This window comes from Sorex fumeus, unplaced genomic scaffold (genome assembly GCF_029834395.1).
Source record: "Sorex fumeus unplaced genomic scaffold, SorFum_2.1 ptg000183l, whole genome shotgun sequence".
Classification (NCBI taxonomy): domain Eukaryota; kingdom Metazoa; phylum Chordata; class Mammalia; order Eulipotyphla; family Soricidae; genus Sorex; species Sorex fumeus.
Window position 1 is genome coordinate 4,225,568 of NW_026606240.1, and position 22,268 is coordinate 4,247,835.

Below are 22,268 nucleotides of genomic sequence, written 5' to 3' on the forward strand. Positions count from 1 at the left end.
GTATCCACCCCTACCCCCCTTCCCAAACTTCCTCCTGCCTCTGTGGCAGACAATTTCTCCCATACTCTCTCTCTGCTTTTGGGCATTATGGTTTGCAATATAGGTACCAAGAGGCCATCCCGTTTGGTCCTTCATCTACTTTCAGCACACATCTCCCATCCCGAACGATCCCTCTGACCATCACTGACATAGTGATCCCTTCTCTATCCCAGCTGCCTTCTCCCCCAGCTCATGAGGCAGGCTGCCAACTATGGAGCAATCTTCCTGGCCCTTGTGTCTTCTGTCCTTGGGTTTTAGTTTCTATTATGTTATTTTATATTCAACAAATAAGTGCAGTCATGCACTTATGTCTGTCAAGAGGGCCCATTTTCTTTTCTTTTTCTTTCTTTTTTTCTTTATGGGGCTGGAGCGATAGCACAGTGGGTATAGCGTTGACCTTGCACACGGCCAACCCTGGTTTGATTCCTCCGTCCCTCTTGGAGAGCCCGGCAAGCTATTAAAGAGTATCCTACCTGCATGGCAGAGCCTGGCAAGCTCCCCGTGGCGTATTAGATATGCCAAAAACAGTAACAAGTCTCACAATGGAGACGTTACTGGTACCCGCTTGAGCAAACTGATGACCAACCAGAGGATAGTGCTACAGTGCTTTTGGGTCACACCTGGTGATGCACAGGGGTTTCTCCTGGCTCATACACTCAGGAATTACTCCTGGTGGTGCTTGGGGGACAATATGGGATGCTGGGAATCGAACCCGGGTTGGCCTCATACAAGGCAAACACCCTACCTGCTGTGCTATTGCTCCAGCCCAGGAGGGTTCATTTTTTCACACATTTCTACAATCACTATTTCTGGAGTTTTTGAAGTAGCTCATTCTGTTATAAGGCAGATATCATTGTGATTTGATTTCGTTCGCCTTACAAGCAGCCAACATGGCCAACCCGAGTTCGATTCCTCCGCCCCTCTCGGAGAGCCCGGCAAGCTACCGAGAGTATTCGATATGCCAAACACAGTAACAACAAAGTCTCCAATGGAGACGTTACTGGGCCCGCTCGAGCAAATTGATGATCAACGGGAGGGCCTTTATCTTTTTACCTTTTTAATAATTAGGTAAACACTTTTCCATATGGCCATCTGTATGTCTTTTTTGGGGGATATGCCTTTTCATCTTCTCTCAGCAGTTCTGGATTTTTTTGTTAGCACTGTAGAATATTATCAGTACATTATGTGTCTTAGTAGTTCTCTGACACTTGTATGGTGAGAGGACATTTTCTCTGACTCATTAGGGTTTCTTTTTAGTCATCGTTTCTTTTGTAGTGCAGAAATCCTTTTATCATAATAGATTCCCATTTGTTTATTTTTGCTTGTTTTCTTAGCCAATGCATTGAATCCTTGAAGATACCTTTGAAATCAGTAATTCTGCCTCTATTTTCCTTGATATATTTTACTGATTTGGCTCTGTTATCAAGGTCTTTGATCTGTTTGGAATAGATTCTATGTACAATATGAGATAGGGATCCAGATTTTTTTTTTTTTTTGGCATATGGCGAATTAGTTTTCCTATCACTTACTGCAGAGGCTCTCCTTGCTTGACTAAAACACTTACCTCCTTTGTCATAAATAAACTATATACACATTTAAGGCTTAATCCTTGGGATTTTAATTCTATCCCATTGGTCTGACAGAGAGTCTGCCTTTATCCCAGTACCACAGTTGTACTACTATACCTTTAAAGTATAATTTGGTCAGGGGTATGCAAAATCTCACATCTTTTTGCTCAGGAAGAAGAAAAAACACTTTGGCTACTATGTGAGTTTTGTGGCTTCATATACATTTTAACAGTATTTTTTCCCCATGTACCTAATGGCAAGGGAATTTTGATAGAGACTGCATTAAATCTTTTTAGTGCTTTGGGAAGGATGGCCAGAGTTTCAATGCCAGTGTTTCTAATCCATGAACAATTTATATGTTTCTATTTCCTTAGGTCTTTTTCTATTTAATAGTAAATTATAATTTTCATTGAATAAGTTGTTCACATTCTCTGATGATTTCCAGATACTTTGTTTTTGACAAATGGTAAATGGCAATTTTTTTTCCAATTTCTATGTCTTTTAGTATGTTGTTTGCATACAGAAATGCAACAGATTTTTGTTGTGTTGATTTTGTAGCCTGTCATGTAACGATATGGCTTAACTGTTTTGAGTTTTGGTGGGCCTAAGGTTTCTAAGTATAGCATCGTTATCATCTGCTAATAGTAACTGCTGTCTATACAGCTTTGTGTCCACCTTGAAATTTGAGTGTTAAACTAATGAGATAGAAAATCCTTTTTCAGACATCTATGTCATTCAACATATAGGCAATATCATGTCACTCCTGACCTGTAGCGTTTCATTTGAGAACTCTGTGAGTCTTAGACATTTCCTTATATTTTAGCTTTGACTCTGCTGATCCCAGTATTTGATCACTATCTTCAGTTACTTATAGTTTGTCCTAAGTGTTCTGTTTGGGTTTATTTGGAACCCTTTAATTTTTCTTGATCTGGATATGATTTGACTCTCAGGGTGGGAAAGCTCTCAACTACATTCCCCCCCCCCCAATCCTTCCCCATCCTCTTTCCCCTTCTTCCAGAACTCCTAAAGCTCTAAGTGTTAATTCTCTTGAAGCCATTCCATTTATTAATTTTCCTATTCCCCCCTCTACAGTTCTTTATGGATGGTATCATGTATTATCACGATCCTAATTATCATGTAGTATCATGTATTATCATTATCCTAAGCAGTTTCAGCAGAAACCTTGAGCAGTTTCTTGGTTTCTATCATGCTGCTGCTGAACCCAACCATTGCTTCAGTTTTAGAGAAAATCTTTCGGACTCTGCAGCTGCTTGCGCTCAGGCAGATGCAGGTGGGGGTGGGCCAGGGTGTGGGATGGTAAGGGTGGTGGGGGAGGGGAGGTTTTTCTTTGGCCTGGGGCAGGCAGCTATCTCCCTTAGCAGCTGCACTCCACCCTAGGCTTGGAATGGCAGTGGGTTGCCTTCCTGCCAGGGGCCTGTTGAAGCTGTTGATCCCTGAAGGCCCTGCCTGGCCTACATCTTGCCTTCCCATCAGACTCTGCTGGGAAACATCAGGGAAAGTTTTAGAAGGCTGGAGCAGATTTTTAGCCCTCGGCTTCCTTTTTCCCTAGCAATATTCAGTGCCTCCCGGGTTTAGGCTCTGCCCACCCACCCCTGGGGCTGCTGCCCTCATCAACTATGCGGTTTGTTCCTAGGACCCTGGGAGATTCTCCTGGGACGAGTCCCTGGTTATTCCCCTGCACTTCCTCTGTTAAAGCTGCACACAGAATTCTGATTTTATTTTTCTGGTGTTGCGTGGAGGATCTGGCATGGTCTCAAATGGCCCCCTTCTCCTTTCCTCCCAATGCTGTTTTATCTCTACCTTCTAGGTAGTGTAATTTTGGGGGCTATGATCATCTGGAGGAATTCCTTTCTAAGTTTTAAAGTCCTTTAAGGTAGTCAAGGTAGGTTTCTTTCGGGGGTGGGGGTGGATGTTGGGTGGCACCCTTCAGTGATCAATGTCTATTTCTGGCTGGCTCTATGCTCCAGCGTGATCCCTGGTGGGTGCTCAGGAAACCACACACATTGCTGGGGATGGAACTGGAGCCAACCACATGGAACACCGTACCTCCCAAAGTACATTTTGGTCTTCGAGGTTTGTTTCTGTGGGAAGTTCTTCTGTTAAAATGGCTTACCTTGATTGCTTTTCTCCTTTGGTTTGCTTTTAGGTGAGCTATTTTAATTAATGCTCTAGAAGAATGTCACTAATAAAATTCTAGGGTGACTGGGTAAAGATTTACTGAAAGACAGTACATGTTATTTCTTTCTTGGGTCAGCCTCGCAATTAGTTCTCAGGGGCCCAGGGGCTACTATATGTAATAGTTGGCCAACTGGGCTACACATTCAATGCTTAGGATCTAGGGATGTGCTCAGACCAAGTAGGGTTGGGTGTCACTAAGGCCACATTTGCTGCTGCTGAAGGAGTGTGCACTGTCAGGGGTCAAACTTGAGATCTTGTGTATATAAACCACGTGACCCTGACCCGAGTCATCTCCTTGGCCCAAGATTTCTTGAATTTGGAAAAAAGTAATGGGAATAAAGCAGTAAATTTACCACATAAAATGCAAAACATAGAATTTAGAAACTACTATAAAAGTTTTAATCATAATAAAGTAGAAACTTCATGGGAAAAGTTTATTTCCAATTTGTTTTTCTGTCATTTTCACTTGGTGAGGAAATAATGAGATGTTCTTCCAGAACATCTTTTCCATAAAACTTTCCAATCACCTTTAGCCAGGTAATTTTTCTTTTTGGGTCACACCTGGCGATGCACAGGGGTTACCTCCTGGCTCTGCATTCAGGGATTACTCCTGACGGTTCTCAGACAACCATACGGGATGCTGGGAATCGAACCTGGGTCGACCACGTGCAAGGAACATGCCCAACCCGCTGTGCTATTGTTCCAGCCCAGGTAATTTTAACATTTCAATATTTTCAGATTGTTTAACACTCATTCCTGTGGTCTTAAAAGTATGCCTTTAAAGAATTCTCTTCCTATGCATTAATAATTCTAAAGACACCTTAATACCATTGTTTTTTCTATTTGCAAAATTAGCTTTGGTTTACAAAACAAAAGAAAAGGTCTTATAATTCACAAAATCAGAAATTAAAATATTGGTTGATAAAAACTGTCCACTGTCCTCCCGTTGTTCATGGATTTGCTCGAGCAGGCCCAGTAACATCTCCATTGTGAGACTTCTTGTTGCTGTGTTTGGCGTATCAAATACATCACGGGTAGCTTGCCAAGCTTTGCCGTGTGGACGAGATACTCTCTGTAGCTTGCCAGGCTCTCCAAGAGGGGCGGAGGAATCGAACCTGGCTCGACCAGGCTGGCTGCGCGTAAGGCAAACACCCTACCGCTAAAGATTAAGAATAACTGCAAACAGACAAACATTGAATGAGAATGAAAAAGTGGACCTTCTATTTACTCAACTTTTGGTTTTGGGGGCACACTTGGCAGTACTTAGGGGGCCATGAGATCCAATAATTAAACCTAGGGTACCTACATACAAAACGTGTTCTCTAGTCTTTAAGTAATTTTCTTGGCTCCACAAGCTGGAAGTTTGTTCCGTAAGTAAACTGTTCTGCATACACAACAGAAATCAGTCACACGGAGTACTGAAGAAATGATGATGGCAATAAAACTTTTGAGCAAATAATCACTGAGTTTGACTTATTCTATCTCCATATTCAACTTCCTTTTCAACACTAAAGAAGCTGGAAAGATAGTATAGGTGATAAGGCAATTGCCTTGCATCTGACCAGTCTTGGTTTGATCCCAAGGATTGCATATGATCCTACAAGCACTACTGAGTATCACTCCTGAATACAGAGTCAGGAATAGACCCCGAGTAGCCGCCGTGTTACTCAGCTCCCCCTATCTCCCTTCCCTAAAATTCAATGTTTAAGCATGCCTAGTGCTCATGGTTTCTGTGGGTGTGAAGGTTAAAAACAGTTCATCTACTTTGTAATTTTGATACATGTACATTTTAAATTGTGGCAGACCTAAAAATGATTACAGTTTGATCATAACATCTATCATATTAGAAGTCTTTAACATAGATTTTATTCAATGCTATTTTTTAATGGCAAACTGCTATTTTTATTCATTTAAATATCTACATAATTCTATTAAATATGAAATTCTTAGAACTCACAAAAAATAATTATCTGTGATTTTTCCACAGTATAGAAATGCATAGAACTTCAGACAGGGTTCTACATTCTCATTCACATTTGCAGTGACAGAGAACACACTGCTCTCATTGTCAGTTTCAAGATTGAGAAACCCTAACATCTACTTATTTATTACTCTGACCTTGCATTAGAAAAATCTGTAACTCCTTCTTATGTGACAACTCTTAAAAAGATATTCAGACAAAATTTTACACTTGTAGGTTTTACCTATCCCATGTATATAGATGAGCCCAGAATTTAAAAAAAAGTTTTATTTATGACAGGAAGACATGAAAATTACCATAATAAGATCCAAGAATGAAACACAATTTAATTACATTTTCCATTCCTTTAAGTTTTGTTGGGTCAAGCAATATGAAATAAATTGTTATATGCCTGCCAAGAGGGCAGGGTGACAGGGGAAGGGACCTAGGGACACTGGTGGAAGGAAGGGCACACTGGTGGTACGATTGGTGCTGGAACATTGTATGGCTCAAACAACTCTATTATAAATGACTTTGTAAATCAAACTGTCTTAATAAAAATAAAGATACTGAAACTTTTTTTACTGTTTCTAATTTAATCTAATCCTAATACCCTCCTCCCACCACCCCCTCACCCCCAATCTGAAATGGTTAGAAAAAATCGACAGAACAGAGATATTGGAAAGATGAAATAGAGGGATATGTGCCAAATTCAATAGTCTGGAACCTTGCCAGCAGGAGTTGAAGGAGAAGGTTCTGTTTAAATAGTCTTTTGCCTGCTAAAATAGACTAGAATCGGAGAACTTTATTACACTGAGCATGCACAGCAGGGCATATAGAAATTGCTGAATTTTTTTCTTCTTCTCTTTTTGGGTCATACCTGGCGATGCACAGGGGTTACTCCTGGCTCTGCACTCAGGAATTACTCCTGGCAATGCTCGGGGGACCATATGGGATGCTGGGAATTGAACCTGGGTTGGCCTCGTGCAAGGCAAATGCCTTACTTGCTGTGCTATCGCTCTGGCCTCAATTGCTGAATTCTTAAAGTGTGAGTGAATGATAAGAGAGAATGCAGGTTGATCTCTTCATATTGCAGCTTCTGTGGACTGGGATGAGATTGCAAAGACCTTATGGGAAAAGATGCTCAAGTGAACGCTGTCAGTCTGAATGGCTGTACTCCTCCTGTGCTGCTTCCAAAATCAGGCCTAAGTATGGGAAGTGGAGCTAACCCAGATGATAATGTCTAGTATGAGGCTCTAGCAATGTACTGGGCTACTACCAAAGACCCTTAGCCTGGAATAGGAGACAGTGGAAGAAAGAACTGCTGCTATCCCAGAGACCAAGTATTAATATGGAGAATAAAGAAGAAAAGAGTCCAGCAAATGACCAAAGATAGTCAGGAATTAATACTCAAGAGGATGGTGAATGGTTAAGCTTTGAAAGTTTCGAGGTTGTCCTCAGTCTTGAAAACTGTGTCTGACTCAAGAGAACTATGTCCTGTTCACAAGACATCATCTATGAATGAAGCTTCTCACCTTTAAAGTCTGAGTATTCCAGTCGAGGCACGTGTTCAAACCTAAACCTTGCAACCTGCTTTCTAGGCACTGAATAAGTTGCAGACATTGTTCTATATTGCTGTTTTATACTGCTGTTCTATACTGTTGTTCCATATATGTTGCTTTATGCTGCTCTCTGGTTGATTCGGAATAAGTCTGTGTCTGCCACTGAGTGTTCTACACCCTCTCAGGTACCCATATTGATCTATCCTTTTCCCAGGAGAGCCATCCCACTGGTAGCAGACCAACTGTTCCGCAAAACATTTCAAAGTGGATTCCAGAGTGTTTCTCCGTTAAACTGAAACATATCCTAACTCATTTTTTTTAAAAGCTCACTCAGAGTCCAAAGCCAAATACTTGTTTTAACAACAGTACAACAGTACAGTTTAATTCAGTTCTGTTAGAGGAGGAAAACATATTTTATTTATTTATTTATTTATTCTTTTGGGGGAAAACATATTTTAGAGGACCAAATTTTAAGTTGGAGGACAAGCTACTAAGTTTGACATTTATAAGAATAAGCTAAAAAAAAAAGGTGACCCGTGTTTCTTAATGAGTAGTTTACAAAATAAAATGCATTTTTAAAGGAAGTTTTAAAATACCTCTGTAAAGTTATCATGCCAAGCGTGTTCACGTGTGACAAAATTGTATTCTGATTTTCATTTCAAAAACAAAAACTAAAATGAAAGAAAAAAATGAGATTGATCAAACTTTTTTGAAAAATTACTTTCATACTTTGTTTTTTGGGCCACACCTGGCAATGCTCAGGGCTCATTCCGGGCTCTCTGCCTCAGGGATCACTCTTGGAAGGCTTGTGGGAACATATGGGGTGCCAGAGATTGAATCTGGGTCAGCCGTGGGCAAGTCAATCACCTTTTTTGTTTTGTTTTGTTTTTTGGGTCATACCCGGAGATGCACAGGGGTTATGCCTGGCTCTGCACTCAGGAATTTCTCTTGGCGGTGTCGGGGGACCATATGGGATGCTGGAAATCCAACCCGGGTCAGTCGCGTGCAAGGCAAATGCTAACCCACTGTGCTATCGCTCCAGCCCCTAAGTCAATTACCTTGGCTTGGCCTCATTCATGCCAGTCATGTACTCTATCACTTCAACCGAGTACTTGTAATTTATATAGACGAGAGGTAATTCTGAGATACAAATTTCCAAGAATGATTAGGAGTAACATTTCTCCAACAAAATACAAAGAAGCAACAAAAAAGTCACATCAAAGCCATTTTTCAGAGGGGGATGTTGAGTATACTCTATCTCATAGGTGATAACTGCACCAGGATACCACTGTCCAGTAAGACTCACACAGCAAGGAAATATTTGGAATGCAGCTAGAGTAATCGAGAAATTAAATATTTATTAAAATTAATTTCAATAATTTACATTTAAATAGCCTCAAGTGGCTGTTTGCTAGGACACTGAATAGCACAGCTTCCAGGATCATCCATGTCAGACATGTTTTTCTTCCTTTTTCAGCTTACATAGTGGTTCTGAGAGACAATTCTGTTCCCTGTGATTTTTCCCAAAACAGTAGCGATTTTGGGCTGTCATAAGGAGGAAGGTCCTTACTGGTATCTAGCAGGTAGACACTGTCCAACAAGAACTATCCAGTGCAAAATGTTATTAATAAGGCTATGTTAAAAAACTCTGACATATTCAAATAAAATTTGTTATGATTATGTAATATTCTAACATAAGCTGGTCTCTAAAATAATTTTAGCCTTGGTTCATTAATTCCTATTCCTGTTTTCTGTCTTATAATCACTGTCACTGTCCTCCTGTTGTTCATCGATTTGCTCGAGTGGGTCCAGTCTGTCTTATAATATACTTTTTAATTGATATACTAAACATATAACATATTGGTTTCAGTGTCCCACTCTACCCTAGTGAATAAACTGTTCTGTCTGATTTTTAGTGAGAGTGACCTCTGTAAATTTAATATGACAAATAGAACCAAGTTAATTTATTTCAATAAGGGTAAGTATACAAAAACCTTTGAAATCTTTCAGAAACATGATTATCTTCTGACAAAAGTTTTTACTTTTAATCTTTCAATTTACCTCAAAACAAAAGTATAGAAGACCTAATTTAATAAAAATGTGTACCTAATGATGCAATAATGAGTACAGATTCTCCTAACAGAGAACCAGTAGTAATCTTTTTACATATGGTGACCAAAACAGTAAAAACACTAATTACCCACATGTGTCTTTATATTATAACATAATATTTATTTAACACTTTAATCTGTACTGAGGATAGATAAGAATTTATATTCTACAAGAGTTCAAGATTCTGTGGGGGCTGGGACAGGATAGTTGATATGGTAGAAGTATCAAAAAGTGGGAAAAATGAAAACTGCATTTTAAATGAAAGCTAATAAAGCAATCTGGTTGGAAGTTCTGCCCTAGGGATGCAAGACAGATTGTAACAGTTTGTGACATTTTGTATCTTCAAGAAGATAGTATGATAACCTCTCCTAGGCAGTTACCAGGGAGCCAACGGCCAGGATGGGCCAGGATGGGCTCCAGGCTTCGGGATCTCGGGGGCCACCCCTGCGTGCTGCGGGGACCAAGGAGTGCCAGATATTGACTGTGTGCGGCAGGGTTGGGGCACACAGCGTCAGTCTCTCAGGCCCAACATATGACATTTTTAAGATTTTAACTTTTCAATGTCTTTAGAACATTATTGCTCCTACTGACCTTATTTCTCTTTGCCTACAGCAATTTCAGTAAGTTGTGTTTATTCTTAGACACAACTCATGAACTATTTATATTATGGGTCTCATTAAAACTGGTAAATCTTGCTTCGAGGTAACAGAAGACCGGAGAGAAAGTACAGAGGTTAAGGTACTTGCTTTGCATGCAGCTGTGAGGGCCAGAAATGCCCTTAACAATCTAGAATGTGCCAGCCTAGTAAGGGTAACTGAAAAAAAAAAATTTAGTCATACCGAGTATTTATAACTGTTTATAACATTTAAAGCACATATAAAGGAAAATATTGTGACTGAATTCAAATTTACACAAGAATTTGAAAATTCTTATGTTTTTCTTAATCATATTTCAATACACACAAAGGTTGCCTTTTCTTGCTCAAGAAGAAAATTTAAAAGATCATACTAAAGAAAAAAATAAAGTTTTCATTCATTTTCAGTTGTCATTCTATTTACCCCCCTCTATTTAAAGAAACAAATATTACATTCCTTTCTATTCCTACAATAACTTTAGGTTACATAACTTTGAGATTTTTTTTTTTAGTAGGTGCATAAATACCGAGCCCTTTTGCTATATCTAATATGGATATATGGAATATGGTAATAGTGGAAAGAACTTTTTAGTTAATGCTGAGATCCGTCTGGGATTTTTTTCCAGTACACTATAAATTTTGTGAGAAACAAAAGTCGTCATCTATGAAATCTCCAGGCTGTCAGAGTGACCTCCTTCCACCCCCTGTTCTTCCAGGAATTGGGCAGTCATGCCCACAAACTGCTTCCAGTGCCATTTAAGCTCATTAACCAGCCATGATCCAGAGACTCACAAGTAAATCTTGGAAGAGATCAACAAGCCGCAAAGATGCCTCAGACCCCAAAGTCACCGTTCAGTTAAAAAATTTAACTCCAGCTGTCTCACCTTATTTAAAATTTTAAAATTCCTGAAGTGATATTTCATACTCTGTTCCACTGATGTGCCAGGAGTAGCACGCATTGGAGAGGATGTAAGGTAGAAGGCTACCGATCTCAATTAAAAAAATATTAGCACACAAGGCTCAACCTGTAACAACATATTAGTCATTTCTTATACAAGGACTCAATGGCTCCAGGGTGAGATACAACAATTTTCGCACGCTTTCTTCCAGGAAACCTTTTTTGGGTCATTTTCAGAGAATTATTCATAATAAACAATACAAATTATTTAGGGTGTGCTATTGGGGCAGACTTGGGTAGCGGTTGGGAAAATTCTAAATAATGGTGGTGTAATGGACTGGTGTAATCGTGTTTAGAATATTGAATGTAATTATCGAAATAACTTTATTTTAAAAAAAGTTGTCATCTATGCATTGCTGATGGAAAAAATGTCAGATTCTGCATTCACACCGCTAATTTTGTTAATTAGCCTATAATTTATATTTCAATCTTTAAATGTTTATTAAACTTCCCTGAACATAAATTAGATGAAATTTATATAAAATTTATATAAAATTATATAAAATACATGCCTTTGTGAATGTATTTTCTAGTTGTGGAAATTCATATTTTATAATTACACTATAGCATCATTCACAATGAGACATTAGAAATGATCTAAAAACAACATTTAAAAAAACATAGATGAAGGGCTAGGAAAATTATTAGCCTTAGCCTGATCAAACAGAAGTTATAAAAGAACATTTTATATCATGATTCCAGGGGCATGATTCAAAGGGGCAGATGCTTTGCATGTGAGCCTTGGGTTTTATTTGCATCATTACATGATTCTTGAACACTGTTGGGTGTGGGTCTCCCCTCACAAGAGATTTCAGAGCAACACATTTCTGAACACAATTCTTAAGTGCATGAGCCAGGGTTATAATCTGTAGCACTGTCCTCCCGTTGTTCATCGATGTGCTCGAGCAGGCCCAGTAATGTCTCCATTGTGAGACTCATTGTTACTCATTGTTTGGCATATCGAATACATCACAGGGAGCTTGCCAGGCTTTGCCGTGCGGGCGAGATACTCTCCGTAGCTTGCCGGACTCTCAGAGAGGGGCGGAGGAATTGAACCTGGCTCAGGCCGGCTGGCGGCTTGCAAGGCAAACACCCTACCGCTGTCCTGTCACTCCAGCCCTCTGATAAAAAATATAAGACTTAAAAAAAACACCCTATACAGTTATGTGGCTCACACACAGACTGAAAGAAAAATGTAAATTAAACGTAAAAATAAAAAAGTAATTTCCATATGCTGAGGCTTGAAGAGACACTCTTTTCTTCCTCATTTTGATACCACGTACGAACTCAAATTGAATATTTACCATGTGTCAAATGCTAGACTATGGACATTATGTATAGAGAATACATTTAATCCTAAGAGATAGGTCACAGCCATTCAATTGCATAACTAATATTTAAACACGTCTCTACTCCTGATTGCAACCACAATGCTATGCTATATAAACAAATATAAGGCTACCTCAAGGTTATTCAACAGGTTAATACTACTATAGCAAGTTCTAAATTCTATGTCTCCTGGAGATAGTCCAGTGATATTTGTTTCCACACTACCTCACATCTCTTAGAAAAAAAATGCATTTGGTATATGCCAGGCTGACTCTACTTGCCATTATTGGGCTGGAGCGATAGCACAGCGGGTAGGGCGTTCGCCTTGCACGCGGCCAACATGGCCGACTCGAGTTCGATTCCTCCGCCCCTCTCCGAGAGCCCGGCAAGCTACCGAGAGTATTCGATATGCCAGACACAGTAACAACAAAGTCTCCAATGGAGACGTTACTGGGCCCGCTCGAGCAAATCGACGATCAACGGGAGGGCCTTTACCTTTACCTTGGTACATTTTAGGTTTACAAGAAAGGCCAGCCACCACATCTGGCATGTTTTAGTTAAATTTCATCTCTAGGACAGTTTTGGGGAAGTAAATGTAACCAAAAGACAAGGACACTGAAGCTCAGAAGGACTTGGTGTATTTTTATACGGTACAGGATCACACTGCTGTAACTGGCAAGCACCCAGGTCTGATTTCAAAACCAGTGCTTCTCCAGTTGGACAAGGTGGTCTGAAGGGAAAGTGCTCATGCCTGAGGGTGGGGGTGGGGAGGTGTGGGGCGGGATGGTGGAGGGGTGGCTCTGATTATGCAGGCTGCTCTTCACAAACGCAAAGGAAGTTCCTGTTGAGAGTGCTGTCTAATTTGTCCTTAGGCTCAGGTCCAGTTGGCTGTTTCAGCAGGTTAAACTGTAAAATCCACCTTCCAGAGTGAAAAAGATCTAGGAGTTTCTGAGGAACTTTGGACTCACCTGTTATGTCCTTAAGGATATGATCAAAGGAATAGAAAACGCCCAGTGGAAGAGAAACAGAGGGGGACAAAGGAGCAAAACTTGATTCTCTGACGTCTGCTGTTTAATCTGCCAGTGGTTCGATGGTTTATGTAATATATTTCCTGGCCCGGGGCGATGGTGGAGCGGGTCAGTGTCTGCCTTGTACTCAGCTAACCCTGGTTCAATCCCTGGTATCACCTATGGTCCTCCAATCTCCGCCAGGAGTGATCCCCAAGTGTGGAGTGCTGAGTACCGCTGGGTGTGTCCAAAAACCAAAACAATAAAAGCCCCCCGAAAATAAGAAATTTGAAATACATTTCATGCTCACCCTTTCCACCAATTTATACTTTGCCTTGTGTGGAATCTCAGGCTTTATTTATTTGGTTTTGGGGCCAAACCCAGCAGTGCTCAGGGCTTGATCCTGAGCACTCAGGGCTCTACGCTCAGGGCTCACTCCTGGTGGGTTCTGGGCCATTATGGGGTGCTTGGGATCGAACCCAGGTCTACAGTGTTTAAGACAAATGCCCTACCCTCTGTCCTATGACTCTTGCCCTAATCACAGGCTTAAATCCCTTCTCTCCAGTTAGTGACTTCCCTAAGTGGCCTCCATTCAATGTGGTATCAGCTAGGGAGTTCCCTAAGTGGTCATATCCAGTGTGTTAGCACAGCTAATCACGGGACACAACAGGGAAATAATCTTCCAAACCAAAGCCATATCTGCCTACTATCACTTCCTCCTGCAATTCCTTGAAAACTGCTCACCTTTCAGATTTCTCTTTCTTTCACTCAAGTCCATTGTAATTAACTTCAGCTTTCTATGTGTTTTGGGCTCATAGTGATCCCTTTATCTGAAATGGTTTCCTTTTTCATATTTGCCTATCTAAATTTAGTCTGTCCTTTAAGGTCCATCTCTAAAACCGCCATTGGTTTTTCTAATTCTCCAATAGGATATAAACCCTTCTTCGTCTAATCACCACTGCAATGGGTGGAACATTTCTAGGACTAGATATTCTGACCTGTATTGTAGATAACCAGGTACCTGAAACTGTTGGTCATTAAGATCAACTGTGTATTACTAACCTTTGTATTACAGATAGAACTAGAAAACATTTACAGTCAAAGTTAATGATCAAAACCAAAATCTGACTTGAGGAAATGAAATCGGAATCCATCATAATTTTGTTTGTCAACTGAAGAATTGGTCAAGGCGTTTGGAAAGTTAAAAATAAAAAATTACAGTTTCTAATGCGACAATTGAGTTCATGAATGCAGACATGACTGATAATATACTACATTAAGAAAGGTATGCTTCTAATAGATACAAATCACATATGGCTTAAAAAAACCCTGGAAACATCTGTCATTTGCTTTTATTTGCTGTCTAGTTTTTCTACTGATGAACACAGGAAGGCCTAAACCTTTGAAGTTAGAAATTGTACAGCTTGAGGAGAAGTGTATTAAGACAAGTGACAAACTTTGAATGCTGCTGCCATCAGGTTGAGCAGAACTGATTCATTCCTATACAAAGTAAAACCAAGACTCACTGTAAAATGAGCTCCTTTTACCTAGTGAAAAACAAACTGAAAAATCTGGTAGAAGTGGAGAGATGGGAGAAGGATGGAATGGTCTGCCGTACAGATGGGTATGGTCCAATCTGGGTTGATCCCTGCCGTGAAGGGGTTCCCCCCCCCCCCCCCACCAGCACCAGGAGTGACCTCTGAGCACAGAGCCAGCAGGTCCTGGGACGCCCCCAGCCCCGGCAAATCTGGTTTGGTTCGAGGCGACACCTGGGCACGCTCAGAAGCTATACCCAGCCCGATTGCGCCCGGGAAGGTTCCCGGGGATGCGCCGGGGACCGTGTGGCGCGGGAATGGAACTCGGGCCTTTGAAGCCGCCCCAGGCTCTCCCTTAGCGTTCTGCTTCAAGGAGGACGACCTCCTCAGCATCTGCTCCCTTGTTTTTCCTCAAAAGCCGGTTTACAGTGGGCCTTTGTGAAGCAAGCCTCCCCCAATAAACTCTAGATTCTAGGATAAACGCCTTTTCCCTCCCCATGTGTTTCAACACATGCTCTGAAGCCAAGCAGCTGGAGGGGGCTATTTTATAAGGGTCCCGGGTAAGACTGCTTCCCCGCAGACCAGGAAGAGCGAACCCCGAGGCCCGGTCCTGACCGCGCCGCCGTGTTTGCTTCTGACTCTGGTCTCAAGGAGGCGGGGAAGGCCGGGGAGGAATCCGCTTCAGACGCGGCCCAGCAGACGCCGTCGGAGAGCAAACGGCGCCGTGCGACCCTCCCCCTCCCCGTGGGCCCCCGCGCCTGGCTGGAGAGGGCGCGGGCCCGGGGAGGACGGTCCCCCCCAAGGCGGCGGGCGTTCCCCCGGCTGAGCCGCGACTTCCGCCCGATTCCCGCCGCGGCCCGGGCCGACCGGCGAGGAGCCCCGGGGCGGGCGGCGAGCCCGCGGGGCCAGCGGGACCCGGCCCAGCGCGCCGGCTCGGGTTCTTCCGACCGGCTCTCCTCCTACCCCACGTGACCGAGAGGCGCCCGGCCGCGAGGGTGGGGGGAGCCGGGGCCGCCGCCTCGCGTCGCGTCGCGTCGCCCCAGCCCCAGCGTCCAGGCGCACGACCCCCCGCCGCCGCCGCCGCCGCCGCCGCCGCCGCCGCCGCCGCCGCCGCCGCCGCCGCCGCCGCCGCCGCCGCCGCCGCCGCCGCCGCCGCCGCCCGGGAGCCCGCGAGCGTCCCGCGCTCGGCGCGTGCGTTGCCTGCGCACTGTCACGCCGCCGGGCGGGCCGCTCCCGGGCCCGCAGGGCGGTGCCGCGCAGCGCCGCGCAGCGCGGGGAGCGGGAGCGGCGAGCGCGCGCAGCCCTCGCCGCGCGCCCGCCCGCCCAGCCAGCGCCGCGGGAGCAGGGCCGCCTCGCCGCCTCGCCGCCTCGCCCCGCCAGCGGACCCCGGGCGGCCGCAGGGAGCCCCGCCGCGACGTGAACCGGGTGAGGCAGCCGAGGGTCCCCGGACGCCGGGCAGGCCCGAGCCGGGCCCTTTCCGGCGCCGCCCCCCCCCCCCCTCCGGGCCCGCGCCAGGCCGGCGGGCCCGCGAGCGCCACTTACACCACGGCTCGGGAGATCATCCAGGACACCATCTTCCCCAGGCCTCGGGCCCCGCGCGGTGGGCGGCTGCCGAGCGCGGCGGAGTGGGCCGCCAACGGCGCCCTCGGGAGCCGGGCCCGGTGTCTGCGCGCCGCGGCCGAGCTGCGCCGCAGTCGGGCCCCGCCGGTCCCCGCCCGCCGCCGGCCCCGCCGCCGCCGCCGCCGCCGCCGCCGAGCCGAGCCGAGCCGGTCGGCCCCGCCCCTGCGCTCCGCTGATAGGCGGCGGCGGCCAGGCCGGGGCCGGGGCCGGAGCCGGAGCCGGAGCCGGGCCTGGGCCGCCGGACTCCCCGGGACGGGGCGGGCCAGAGCCCGGCCAGCGCCGGTGGGGGGAGGGGACCTCGGGATCGGGACCCCGGCGCGCCCGCTCCCGCCTCGCGGCTCCGGGAAGGCCCGAGGCCTAGGACGCGCCGGGGAGGCTGGGTGCCGGGGAGGCTGGGAGAGTGCGGGACCGGATGGAAACTTTGTATCCGATGGAACCCTTTGGACCCGGCCTGGGGGTTCTGCAGAGCCGAGTTGTCGAGCTCGTTCGGCTCCTTCCAGCTTCTCGCGCTGTTAACCGAGACCCAACGCCCCCGGGCGTCCCCGTGTTGCGTTTTAACGGGGGGAGTCCAGAAGCGCCTTTCACAGACCCCCAGTGTGCACCCGGCGCCCGGCGTGCTTGGTGCAGTGCGGGGCGGGGACGAGGCAGAGAAAGAACTTGGGCTTCCGAGCCGCGGCGTCTCGTGCCGCGCCAGGCCTCTGCGGGCACCTTCCCCCTGAAAAGCGTCTCCAAAGCCTTTGGCGGACGCGCATATCCGGGTTTTCGCGGAGCTTGCCCGGTGCTCAGTGTTAAGGTTTGGTCTCTGCTTCCTGGCCAGTCCTCTTCGCTATTTACCGCCCTCTGTGATTGAGAGGTTGGGTTGTTGCTCGTGCCTTGCAGGTCTTGCAGATAGCTTGATGTTAAGAGCGAGAATTAAAAAATAAAAAAAGGAAAAGCGGGTGAAAGTTCAGATTGTGAAAATGATCTTAAAGCTTAGCCTTTTTTTTGCAGTTAAGACTATAGTAAAAGATAATTCCAGATGGTAGGAAGACTTAAAGATGGAACGTGGACTTTGACTCTTTAATTACTGTCCTAGAAAATATAATCGTTTATTTTGTGGCTGTACTGTAATTTTTTTCTCTTTTGTTCCTCAGTTTCCCCGTAGTAAAAAGGATAATGATACTGTAGTCTACCTTTTGCCTTCCAGGGGTGGCACTGCTAAGCCATTTAGGAAGTTTGTCAGCTTGTTTGGAAGAAAATGAAGGACACATAAAATCACTTTGTGTTACGTTCCGATTCCTTGAAAACAATGAATTTGGTAACATTTTGTTTGATTATTTAGGAAATAAACTGACGGTCAGAGGGATAGGGCTGCAGAACTGTAAAGTTCTTGCTTTGCACTCACGTTGGGTTCCGTCTTAGACTTTGCTTCCTTCTTGGGTTAGGTTCTTCGTGCTTACTCCTGTCAGAATGTGTATGTTAATTTCGGCAATCTCAATGAAAATTTGCATTTCTTTAGAATCATTTCTTGACACACAGCCCCAATTTTTACTGCTTTTCCACTGCCTTAGGTACCCTTTCTCCGTCTCTCTTCTCTGAGCCAAGCTGTATTTTCATGTTTAGCACCTTTACCTGGATTTCATTTTTTCTTTTGTTACCTGCTCCTCATTCTTTACCAGTCAGAGGTCAGAAGCTTATGGGGTGCTGGGGATCGAACCTGGGGCAACTGCAAGCAAGGCAGTTGCTCTGCTTGTTCTGGCTCTGAGGTCTTGATTTTGAAATGTGCCAGACCTTGAAGGTGTTCGTGACTTTCCCAAGGGACAATTATTTATAGTTTCTCTAGACCTCCATAATTTGTTACTTGAATTTTTATTAATGCCTACTCTGTTGGATGGTGAAATGTTTGAGGACAGGAATAGTATATGGGCTTTTTTTCCAGTATCTAGAATTAGGCAATAAAAGTTGGAAACTAGATTCACTCTCCAATGCCGAACTTTACAAGCTTTCAGCCATCTGTAGTGAATGTCTCTTATGTCTGTATTTTATGTCTTAGTTTGTGGGGTGGGGGGAGGGCAGGCATCATTCTCAGTATTGATTGATGTCATTCTGAAGGGATTGTTGAGATTTATAAATCTGCGGGCTGCTTTCTGAAATTTCTGTAGGTTGTTGTGTGTTAAATTGCATTTTGTATGCTTGTTAGAACTGCTGCTGCCTCCTCCGCATCCACGCCTTTCCTTCCTTCTCTCCATCTGGAACAGCGCCCTCTTCACATTACAGTGCACCATGTATTGGAAAACACCTCTCCTGTGCTGTGCACATGTTGTTGGGTCAACTTTTGCACCCCCCAAAGCAGCACAGTGTTTCTTCCCTTTTGCTATCCTGAAATAGGTTTAGAGAAACCACTGCCACCGACCACATAGATGATCGTAAACAATTGGAAATTGAATTCATGCTTCCTACTTCTTTACATTAGACTGGCAGACTGATGAATTATGTCAAAGTCAGCAGGTTTAGGTGGAGATTGCTGTTGAGAAATGTGACTCTTTTTTTTTTGGGTTGTAGGAATGGTTGGGGTTAATCTCAGCATTTGATTGATCTAGGAATATTATACTTTTTGCAGTGGGTCCTGTACAGAGAATGTCATGTGTATTACATCACATGTCCAATATCCTATTGACATTTGTATAAAATTTTTATTATATGTACCTAGTAACTTCATTTTACCTAGCAGTGGTTTAAACTGAGACTTGATTTTCATGTGTCACTTTTGTATGAAAGGAGCGTTTGTTTACAACTTAAGCAAGAGTTTGGAATACTGTGTCACAGAGAATTTTATATTGATAGTTGCCATGTTCAGCTACCAATGGCTTTTTTGGGGGATGGTGTTGGGAATTGACTCCAAGTCTTGTGCTTAAGTCTGAGCTACACCCCTGGCCCACAGAGACTTTCAAGAGTGGTTTTGTTTGGGCTGGAGAGAGTACAGTGGGTAAAGTGCTTGTCTTACAAGCAGCTGTTCCAGGTTTAATCTTGGTGGGAGACAGTTTATTTAGGGCAGAAGTCTTGAGACCCATTTCTGCGAACAGTACTATGTTTGGCAAGGGCAATCTATGCTTTTGCTAAATATGTGAATATAAGTATTCTGATGATCAAATGTAATTTAATAGGGTTTTAATAGGCTCATTTAGCCACTATAAATAAATTGTTTTTATTTTCTACATTTTTAGTGTTAATTTAGAGGTATGTGTACAGTGCATTTTTGGCATCTGAAAGGAGTTTGTTTATTGGGAAAGTAAAAGGTAGTGGGAAAATACCTAGAAGAGAAAGAACAGAATTATTGGGTACAGGACTAGGTTCTAATCTATGTAATTATGAATGAGTGTGCTAATGAGATTAAATGTTAGAACATCTTTCATATCTATTGGTGGATTATTTACTCAAATACTTTTATTGGGAGAAAGATTAAATGAGTTTACCATTGATAGAGACTAGGAAAGGATGAGGGAGAGTAAGGATCTTAAAGACAATGACTTGGAAGATTGATTTTTTTGTTGTTGTTTGCTTCTCTTAAGAATATTTTTATCCTAGTGGGCCTGCTTTTATGGTATTGTGTTTCTGCTCCGTGTTTGGTTTTTGTTTTCAGTGTAGTAGGGTCTCAGAGGTGCAATGCAAATGCTTCATCCCTGAGCCCTGTCACATCCTTACTTGATGGCATTATGGTTACAACAAAGGTGGTTTTGCAACTGTCATTCATTCAACTTATAAAGAAACACTATTGAAAATATAGTAATCTGAAGTAGACTAGAAAGATTCAGTTCTGATTCAGTAGTTAACATAGGTGTTGAGAAAAAGGTGCTTATTAGCTAACAGTGGAGAAAGCAAAGCATTGACTATATTTGAGGACTGACTAGGGAGTTGGGATAGTAACCTTCATTATAACAGCTAAGGATTTATCCTTGCTTGTTTTATTATTTTTTTTTTATAAAGCTGTGCAAACAGCTAAGGATTTAGACAAGTTTGCACCCACTTTTTGGTGCTAAAGATGGTTTTGGGTTTGACAAAGTAAATGGCAGAGAACACATTTAAAGCACTTTCAGTATTCACTTCGAGTAGATTCAATGAGCTTCTAGTTTAAAAGTCAGTGTAGGTAGATTGCTTGCTTCGCATATATGTGGCTGACCCAGGTTCAATCCACAGCATCCCAAATGGTACCCCAAGCCCATCGGGAGTGACTAATGAGTGCAGAGCCGGGAGTAAGCCTTGAGCACTAGCAGGTGTGGCCCCAAACAACAAAACAAAACAAAGTGAAGTTAGTATAGATTTGTAATATCAAGCGTTACTCAAGTGCACATGGGCATTATGGGTTCATTTGTAGGAAGCTTAAGTGTGGTAATTCCATTACGTCTAATAGCAGACTTTAAACATTTTAGTTGGAAAAAAACTTTAGTGGGATTTCAAAGCAGCGAAAAGTGAGTCTTCTTTTACCTCCTGTCTGCAGCTGCCTGCTTCCCTTCATGCCCTCTCCCTCCTCAAGCCTCCCCACCCTCAGACCCAATTATATATAGGTATTTACTCTAAGATAAAAGTGGAATTTTCTACCACTTGGGGTATGAAGAATATATTTAAGAAATGATTTTGTGTTATCCACTCTGACATCTCATTTACCATGAAGAAAAAGTAATTCCTGATGGGTAAGAAATGTACTTGTAGGGGCTGGGAAGATAGTACAGGGTTTAAGGCACTTTCCTTTCATGTGACTGATCCTGTTGGCTTGATCCTTGTCACAGCATAGAGCCCCCTAAATACTGCTAGGAATGAGCCCTGAGCCCTGGGCACAGAGCCAGGAGTAATCCCTGAGCACAGTTGGGAATGACCCCTAGGTCCGGTTTTCCCTGACACCATTTGTGCTAAGAGGCTCTTCATGGACCGTGCTTCTTTGTCATAAATTACTGTTCTTCTGTTCGTGTATCTGAGGGTTTATCACTGGGTTCCTTGTTCTTATTCTATAATTGATCTAACAGATAATTGTTCAAAATCAGCAATAAAGTTCATTGTGTTGGTGATACATATGAGTATGCACATGTACATATTTATATAATGAAAGCAGTGATAAAAGGGGAACAATTGAGACTCCTGTGATTATAGGGTGCTTTTAATTACTTTTGAAAAAGTTTAGTGTTATTAGAAAGTGGGTTGCTGCTTTTTTTCACCCCCCAGTTTTCAAATTTTGGGGGCTGTGGGGAACACATGCTGCAGCGCGCAGGGCTTCTGGCGGTTCTTGGGAGATCGTTTGTGGGATTGGGATAGAACCCGGGAAGGTCATGTTTAAGGCAACCACTTAACCTGCTATATCTCTCTGAGCCCTGTGCTTAGTTTTAAATGTATATTTTAAGCTCTAGGGCCATCATGATTCAAGGAGTGTAACTGTTAAGAGAGGAGGATAAAATTGAATCACAAATGCTCAGTTTAATCTTCAGAAAGGTAGAAAACTGGAAGACAAAAATAAAAACAAGGAAAAAGTGAAACAAGTAGATGGGTAACAACCACCATAGAAGATGCTAATATTAGAAATTACCTCAGGATTTAAATAAATGAAAAGATTATAAGAAAACTGGATCACAATATCCATTGTTGGGTCTTATTTTCTCTTTTATGTTTATATAAAAACAGATGCATTAAAAGTAGAGGAATAATAATGATAAACCATGCTAATGTTAATGAAAAATGCAGTAGTGATTACATTCAGACAGCAGAATTGAGAGCAAGTTA

At 43.4% G+C, this 22,268-nt stretch overlaps 1 protein-coding gene across 1 annotated transcript in view; it reads right to left on the reverse strand.

Moving 5' to 3' along the window:
• The window catches only part of REEP3 (receptor accessory protein 3), a 124,880-nt gene extending 108,276 nt beyond the window's left edge, over positions 1-16,604 (reverse strand). The window contains exon 1 of the mRNA XM_056107954.1: positions 16,446-16,604. Coding sequence (XP_055963929.1) covers positions 16,446-16,477 — 32 coding nt within the window. The 5' untranslated portion in view covers positions 16,478-16,604. The remainder of the gene's footprint in view (positions 1-16,445) is intronic.
• Positions 16,605-22,268: the final 5,664 nt, after the last annotated feature.